At 53.6% G+C, this 8,832-nt stretch overlaps 1 protein-coding gene across 5 annotated transcripts in view; it reads left to right on the forward strand.

Moving 5' to 3' along the window:
• Positions 1-3,798, forward strand: part of FBLN2 (fibulin 2) — an 89,215-nt gene extending 85,417 nt beyond the window's left edge. For all 5 annotated transcript variants that reach the window (XM_087818045.1, XM_016215653.2, XM_087818047.1 and 2 more), the window contains 2 exons: positions 994-1,117; positions 2,926-3,798. In XM_087818045.1, coding sequence (XP_087674171.1) covers positions 994-1,117; positions 2,926-3,283 — 482 coding nt within the window. In that variant the 3' untranslated portion in view covers positions 3,284-3,798. The remainder of the gene's footprint in view (positions 1-993; positions 1,118-2,925) is intronic.
• The last annotated feature ends 5,034 nt before the right edge of the window (positions 3,799-8,832 follow it).

The following is an 8,832-nucleotide window of genomic DNA, read 5'->3' on the forward strand; positions in this document are numbered from 1 at the left end:
GCCCTCTTTGAGCCAAGTGGCTGGTCTTCATCCGAAGGTCTCTGGAATCCATTTATTTGATCCATGGGTTGCCTGTGGACACCCCTCACCACACACACACATGCTTTTCTCAGGGATATTTACCCATATGTGAGTGTGCGTGTGTGTGTGTGTGTCCTTGAGCATATGTGTGTGCCTAGCTAGCCATGTGCACAGGAAGTGTGAGTGTGTCTGTGCAGTTTATGGGGCATCCGTAGCTGTGAGTTTCAGTCTGTATTTACAGGTGATGATTCTTGAACCTACATCCAACTACACGAAGAGCACATGTTCTGTGCCTGGCATTCTGCTGGGTGCTGGGTCACCGCAGGACTGAGGAAGCCTCCCTTGCCTTGGAGCTCACACTGAGGACGGGTGGAAACCGAACAGACATACAGAATAGTTTGAGAGCAGGACAAGCAGCAGAAGAGAATACCGTGGCTTGGAATGGAGGGCAGTGGGGAGGAGGACCACTGTAGGAGAGTCGGGGAGGGCATCCTGCAGGGCGTGGCCCTGAGCTGAGACCTGAGGGAAGAGGAGTCACCCATGGGAAGATGTGGGGAAAGTGTTCCAGCAGCAAATTCCCTGAGGTGGGGTGAGGGTCAGGGCATTGGGGAAGCTCATAGGGGCCTGGCAAGACTGCAGCCCAAGTGGAAGTAGAGAGGCTCAGCAAAGGGCCAGAGAGGCCCTGTATTGTAGGGCTTGGTGCCCACAGGAGGGACTAGAGTTTTTATATTGGGAACATGGGAAGCCCTCAGAATATGAAAAGCTAATTTGCATTTTAAAGCCAGGCCCTCTGGCTATGTGCTGGGTGTGGAGGGGACTAGGTGGGGTGTGTGCCGCACGGGCGGGAATTGTGAACTGTGTCCTTGCAGTGACAATGAGCTGCTCTGAGACCCAGGCCTCCAGCTTGGGTGATTCAGACTAGGGTCCCCAGCTATGGGCGACCCTCCCGTCACCCTCCCCTCCTCCCCTCAGACCTGGACGAGTGTGCACTGGGCACCCACAACTGCTCTGAGGCCGAGACCTGCTACAACACCCCGGGCAGCTTCCGCTGCCTGCTCTTCGGGTGCCCTCCAAACTACACTCGAGTCTCCGAAACGTGAGTGTCTCTACCCCAGCCATGCCCCAGGGACCCTGCACAGATCATGCTGCCCAGGGGAGAGGCAAGGTGACCGGTGGCCCCTGCTGTCACCACCCCCTGCTCTTTACCTGCCCCTACTGCATCCTGTCAGATGGCACAAATGAAAGCACCTTGCAGAAAGGTCCATGTGGAGAATGAAGGGAAGATGCCCGGGACATCTCTCCCTCTGTCTTTCTCACACGTGCACCCCCCAGAGCATCTCCCTCGGTCTTTCTCACACAGGTACACCACACCCAGAACTTCTCTGTCTTTCTCACACACGCACATAAACACATTAGTTATCTTTTGCCCTGTAACACTTAGCACCTTAACCTGAGCAAGTTATTTTTTCACACAGTTTTGGAGGGCCAGGAATCCAGGAGCAGCTTAGCTGGATGGTTCTGGCGCAGGGTCTCGGGGGGCTGCAGAACCCTACCGCCCAGTCACGTGGCTCTGGGCAGGAGGCCTTGCTCCTTAACGCGTGGGCCTCTCCGTGGGCTGCTTTTCACATCCTTCCCCCGGCACGGGTCATGGAGAGACAGTCCTTTGCAAAAGTGACACATTCTTATAGAAATATTCAAGCAATGAAAGTGTGCAGACCAAAGTTGTTGCCCCTCCCCTCAAACAAATCCCTCAGCCCCTGACTGGCTGGAGCGTATCTTCTTTCATCTGAGCATAAAGCACACGGCTGTCCTGTTGTACACGTGCACTCAGCCATTCCCAGCCTGTTCTGTCTACCCTGCTGCTCTCGTGTCTGCATGCAGCCTCCCTCAGATGTGTCCACAGTCCATTTACCACTGCCCTGCTGGCGGTTTCCCAGCTTCCGCTATTACACATGGGGAATGTCCATGTGCCTGTGTGTTGGGACCTTTAGGGAGTATGGCTAGGTGACTCTGGGCGAGTGGCCTCCCTTCTCTGCGTCCCAGCTGCCTTGTCGGCAACATGGGAATGACGGTAGCACCGCGCGTGCTGGTACGAGCACCAGATGGATGCGAATGTGAGCGGAGCACACTGCGTGGCATAAATGCCGTGTCGTGCTGCTGGCTGTTGTCCCTACCCTGGCTGTGTGGCCTTGTACTGAGGCACACCAGTTGGAGAATTCTGCTCAGAAGATCTCTAGAGTTGCTGAGCCCTGGCACCTAAACAGCATCCCATTTGGGAAGCAGTGAGCTTTTATACTGATTTAATGATGGAGATGCCAGTAGCTCAGAGTGCCAAGAAGAGGCCAGGTTCTTGTGCTTAAAAATTGAGGCCTTGGCCCCTCTGGGGTCTGGGAGGGTCTCTCACCATCCTCGTGTAGCATTGCTGAGTCTTGAGGCTTCCACCTGGGAAAGCGTCTGCTAACCCAAGTCAGAGGAGGAAATGGCCCAGGAGCAGTCAATTAATAGAAGAGGAATTTGAAAAATGATTGAAACAGTAAAAACACTGTGGCCTGGGAATCTATTCAGATGGACAGTGTGTAAGTAAAAAAATGCAGGAAGGAAGGAGCATAGAGCTGCACATGAGCTGCGCACAAGCTGTGCCAGGCACTGTGGTAATGCTGCATATTTATAAACGCCTCAGCCTCCCAGTGAAACCACAAGGCTGTCAGCCATCTTACAGATGAGGAAACAGACCCTCATGGTAAGGTGACTCCGCAGGTGCTACAGGGCTACTGAGGGGAGGGCTGGGCCAGCTGGCCCTTGAGCCTGCCTCCGCCATGTCCAGGGTGGTGGACGGCAGGGCCGGGAGGGCCTGGGATGGTGGTTCGCCAGCCCAGCCCACTGACCAAGCCCTTGCACCCGCAGGAAGTGTGAGCGCACCATGTGCCACGACTTACTGGAGTGCCAGAACACGCCAGCTCACATCACGTATTACCAGCTCAGCTTCCAGACTGGCGTCCTGGTGCCGGCTGACATCTTCCGCATCAGCCCGGTGCCCGCCTTCGTGGGGGACACCATTGCCCTTACCATCACCAGGGGCAACGAGGAGGGCTACTTCGGCACGCGTCGGCTCAGCGCCTACACGGGTGTTGTCTACCTGCAGCGGTCAGTGCGCGAGCCCCGGGACTTCACCCTGGATGTGGAGATGAAGCTGTGGCGGCAGGGCTCCGTCACCACCTTCCTGGCCAAGATGCACGTCTTCTTTACTGCCTTTGCTCTGTGAGGCACCCCCCCGAGTGACGTGCAAGGGCCGCAGCGCCTGGGTTGCCCCGCTGGTCCCTGTGCCACCCCCCACACCACCCTCCAGGGCTCCTCTTTCTTGGGCGCTCAGCACCATGTGTGTGGGCCTGGTTATTTGGGCGATTGTTACTACAACTGGAAAATAACTTAATTTTGCTGAGTGGATTCTCTTGGGTTCCTAGTAGGGATCTTGGCAGCAGGAGGTTCAGGGAAGCCCTGGGAGCAGTTCAGGGTCACCTCAGGTGCCCTGTGGGTGGAGTGAGCAGACCAAAGGCTAGATGCTGATTAAAGGCGGCAAACGGGGACCACGTGGAGCTTTGGACTCAACGGATGCCTGTCCCCAATGTTGACATTCCATTTCATGTCTCGCTGTGATTACTTCTTTACTTTAAAAAAATCATCTTAAGTGTTTTTGTTTAATTATAAAAGTAGTACACATATACTGCAAAAATTCAAATAGTACAAAAAGGTCATAAACTAAAAAAGTGAGAAAAGAAACCCCCATACTTCTCTGTACAGTGTTTGAGTCTGAGGGCGGTGCCTGCAGGTCCTGAATGTTGAGTCCGTTGGCTCACTGAGATCTCCTTTGATGTCAGACTAAAGGAATTACCCCAGCCGAGGAGTCCCCTGTGGGTGACATGGTCACGGGGTAAACATGCTGGCTTTCTGGTCCTGTCTTATTTATCACAGCTGCTCCCTCCTTTCCCCCTTGTTCTCTTTCCCCAACTGTGGGCTCAGCTGGGGTATCCCCCCCAAGTGTGGGCTCAGCCAAGGTATCCCCTCCCCAAGTATGGGTTCAGCTGGGGTGTCACCTTCCCAAGTGTGGGCCTCAAGTGGCATGTCACCTCCCCAAGTGTGGACTGCAGCTGGCATGTCACCTGCCCAAGTGGACCTCAGCTGATGGTCACCTCCCCAAGTGTGGCCCTATCTGGAGTGTCACCTCCCCAAGTGTGAACCTCAGGTAATATGTCACTTTGGATATTGCCCAGAAACTCCAGTACTGGCCCCTTTCACTGAGGCCTGGACGCGTTAGGTTGGACCATGGACTTGGGCGAGGGGTCCTGGAAGACGAGAGAACGCTTCTGCACTGTGCACCTCGGGGGTGAGGCTGCGTTAAAGAAGAGCACTCAGGTGCGAGGCCCCAGGCACACACTTTTGCCACTGCCCTTGGCTCTTTCTCTAAAGCAGTGGGTTTCCGATGTAAGCAGTGTGTGACTCGTGGTTTGTGTAGTAGGCACAGTGGATAGAGCCAGCATTTCCAAAATGAGCAGGATAGACCTGTCAGAGTGCTTTATACCTGGTGAGGGGAAGGCAGTGTTGGAACCGCAGTGCATGTGTCTGTGTGTCACGTCCACGCTCCCACCAGCCATCGCTTGTGATATAAAATCTCTTTCTTCCTGTGTGATGTGGCCTGTTGGGGATTGTGGCACACTGGGGATGCGTGCCCTGTGTGGAGGGGGTGGCATTTCGTAGCTCCAGAAGCTGCAGCCTTCTGGGGACCTGTGCCCAGATGGCCAGATGTTCTCATTCTTCAGGACAAGTTCCCAAAATACATTTTGATATAAAATCTCCCAATTTTAAGATGTGATTAATTAAAACTTTGTAACCGTAGGGCAGAGCCTGCTGTGGAAGTCACGCTGTCTCGTGCCTTTTACCTGCCCTGCTGCTCACTGGCTGTGACCCGAGGGCTTGCGGCAGGAGCCAGGGTTTCTCTCTCACTGGCCTGGCTGCCTCCGGTCTTGTTTCTGAAAACCAGAGCTAGCAAATCTTTCAGACATGGTCACTTACTGGGCAAGGGCCAGTAGAGAACAGACTTCCATTCAAGAGGCAGATTGGGGACACCAGCATGGGATGGGCAGTGCCTGGCTAGCCAACAGAGGCCCTAAGAGGCCTACCACAGACTCGTACACAATCTGGGGTCCTTCCCCCAGCTCACAAGTGCTCCCTGTGGGCCCTTGGTTGGCTGATGTTACCTCCTAGTGTTTCATCTGCCTCAGCAGAGGGTCCCCATGCTCCTCTCAGGGCTGTGCCCACAGAATCAGCACACACAGTCCAGCTTGGTGCCGGCTCATCTGAGGCTCTCAGAAAACAATTTCCTTCTGATTTTAGGGTTTCCAAAGTTCAGTGGTTCTAGGGTCCAGGCCTGCAAGGAATCTGGCAGGCTACCATTTGGGAGAGCAGGTCTCTACAAGTGTATCCTCAATAGATGCCATGCAGAAGCTGGAGAGTCCCCACAGCCCCCCCTTACTTTCAAATGCCAGGCTTAGTGTCCTCAGGATGTGTCACTATCCTGGCACCTGGGTGACAGTTCACACAGTGTTGCCAACCCGGGAGCCTTTGGCACCAGCGTTTTCACTGGAGCTTGGTCACATACTGTCAGGTTTCCTGACCTTTAGCGTCCAGTCCCTCCTGGAGGTGAGACTAATGTGGCATGTCCTAAAGCCCCTATCATAAGTCACAGTATTAGACTCTCCAGTGCCCAGTGCTCCCAGGGAAACAGACCTCACCTCCCAGGAGCCAAGAGCAAAGGCCAGGCTTGTGCAGGTAAGAGAAGGCCAGCTCCTTTCGCCTAGGCTTTCTTACAGGATGATCGTATTTAGGCATCTATATTTAGTATTACTTGTTACCTCTCTTTTAAAAAAAATTTTCACCTGGGGATGTTTTTCTCCATTGAATTTTTAGAGAGAGTGGAAAGGAGGGAGAGGGAGAGAGAAACATCGATGTGAGAGACCAGGGCGGGGGACTGAGTCTGCAACGGAGGTATGTGCCCTTGACTGGGAACTGAACCCAGGACCCTTCAGTCTGCAGGCCAACGTTCTAACCACTGAGCAGAACTGGCCAGAGCTACTTGTTACCTCTCTTGATCTGCTATTTGTGCCTCATGATAAACTTGTGCAGAACCACTGAACACAGAAGTCAGTGGTTCCTCAGGCCGGCCGTCTCTTGTTGGCATTACATCCCGAGGAGTCCGTAACTCAGGGTCCCAGCCTGTTTGGCTGTTGGTGTAGCGTAACCTTACCAGCAATGCCAGCGCTACTCCACATCACAGTAGGTAAGTGTGGCCTGGAAAGGGAGACTGGGGCATGTTCAGTTATTAGCAATTCATCCGGTCCATCAAAATGTCTCCCAGCCTGAGGCCCCTCAGGTTTGCAGATTCCATTCAACCTTGTCAGGTTTCACAAGCAGGAGTGGACTTGGCTTTGCCTTTCAGACCTCTGGTCTAATCAGATGAGACCGTATCGTCTGTTTCTCCAAGCCTCTTGAGATAATCTAATACTGGCCCAGTGTCTGCTGGGTTTCCCTCATTCATAACCCATTTGCTCCTTTCCCTCGGTGCCCTCCACCCACACTCCAGTTCTTCCACCCTGGATGGGGCGTCAGGTCTGGCCCCTGTGCTGGTCTAGTAAGTGCCTCCCCTCAGCCCATTCCCGTCCTGCGAGGGTGGGGCCACCTCAACCAGCAGGCATCCTGCTGGGACCCCCTCAACCAGCAGGCATCCTGCTGGGACCCCCTCAACCAGCAGGCATCCTGCTGCACTCACTGTCAGCCCAGGTCTGCCACATAGGGTTGAAGGCAGTATCCATCTGTCAGGCCCTTAGGAATTGTGACATCAAGGTTTAAAACTTTAGTCACAGTCTCTTGCTTAGGAATCCCTGCTTCTGGCACCCACAGTTGCAGCCTTGGTCCTGGGACAGTAGCATCGGATAGGAAAAAAGGAAATTGAGATGATGTTGGGGTAAGGCATAGCCAGGCCAGCCTTCTTCCCCTATGGGAGGAATTGTGTCATAGCAGCCCCCCATCACCTAGAAAGCAGAGGAGTCAATCCGGGGGGACCCTCCCTTGGCCCCCCTCACGGTGAGTGTGAGCTCACATTGCTGACGGCACACGAGCCAGCCCTCATGCCTGCACCTCCCCCACCCTGTTTTAGAAACCCAGTGTGTCAGCCACCAGTTCTAACTCTAGCCATTACTCCAAGGAAGGTCTCTGCCCATTGTGGACACTGGGCTGTCTGAGTGTTTCTTCGTCTGAAGAAATGTGAATTGGTGGTCCAAACTGGCCCATGTCTCCTGAGCCAGCAACGCACAGTATCTTGAGCATTTTCATCTACCACTGGGCTGGGCATGTGAAGCCCAATCCAGAGACCTCTTTCTGTTGGAACCATCTGCAGTGTCTGGGGCTTCCAGAATTAGGCCACTTGCCAGCAGTGGCCAGGGACTTTCCCCTGGGGGGCCTTCCCCACAGCTATCTAGTTTCTGTCTCTCCAGTTGACAGAACAGTTCTTGTTGAGATTTGTGCCTCAGAGGGACAAGAGGAGTATGTCTAGATTTAACCAGTTCCTGTGTTGTTGTGGCCACCTCAGAGGAGTGCCCCAGTGCACCTGCTTGCCCATTCCAATCTCTGATCCTGGAAGGGGCTTCTGATGGGCATCAGCGTGTCCTACTTAATGTACTCTCAACTCCCGTAGTGACCTCCATGGAGCCTGGCCCACACGGGCCCCTCTTCAATAGGCCCATTTTCATTGCTTGTCTTCCTGACCAAATGGCACGCAGTCCCCTATCCTGCTGATGTGCTTAACTTTCTTCCATCAGAGGGGCAGCCTTCCCAGGATGCTGCCCATATGCCTTGGAGCTGCCATCTGTAAACCTAGCAGCTCTCTTTGGGTCAATCGAGAGCTTTCACAGGGCACCACACAAGTGACAATAGGACATGGTAGCTTCCCAGGTGGAACCTCAGGTGATTCCCAAGTCAGCCGAAGGGGGCAAATCTTGCTTGCGATTATGTTGCATGCCTTCCAACACGGCCCTGGTAGCATCTTCCTGCACAAACCCTGTCCATTTATCACAGAGCTCTTCTTGATACTCACTGCCCTCCCCATTGGAGCATCTCCTCAAAACCATCCACAACAGAGTGGGTGTTTCGAGATTAGTCTATGATCTTCAGTCATAAGAGCAGCCTCACTCAAGGCCATGTCCAGTTGTCCCTTAATGAAAAATTTCTGGACCCAGATCTCAGTGGTCACGGTTGATGGCACTCACAAGCGTGCCATAGCCACGGTGTGCCTGAGGACTCCAGAGCTGCTTTTGATCAGTTTTATGTACAGTATGTACAGGAGCTAGCAATGTCCCCAGATGTGGAATTTGTGTCCAAAACCCACATAAACTGACCAGTTAGTTGCCGGTCTTCTAACATGTTTTGTCCACAGTGTGCAATCAGTATTGCCTGGCAGCAAGCGTGTATGTCTTCTGTTTTGCAGCTGGATGGGGAAGCATTCCCCAGTCAGACACAGTGCTATTCTCATGATGCATTCAGGTCAAGGAGATACAGCCGCAGAGCTCTGTCCAGACATTCTACCGTGTATCTAAATGTCCTCCTTAATCCCATCAGCCATTGTGTTTCTGCACCCTCCCAACCCAACTGTAGCCCCATTAGGACTTTACCAAAAAGTCTGGAATCACTGCACTGGGATCCCATAAAACAAGTCTCAGGTGGCACATGGGCCCAAGAGCATAGATACCAACTTACTGAGGCAGA

Source organism: Miniopterus natalensis, chromosome 6 (assembly GCF_054644295.1).
Source record: "Miniopterus natalensis isolate mMinNat1 chromosome 6, mMinNat1.hap1, whole genome shotgun sequence".
NCBI lineage: Eukaryota > Metazoa > Chordata > Mammalia > Chiroptera > Miniopteridae > Miniopterus > Miniopterus natalensis.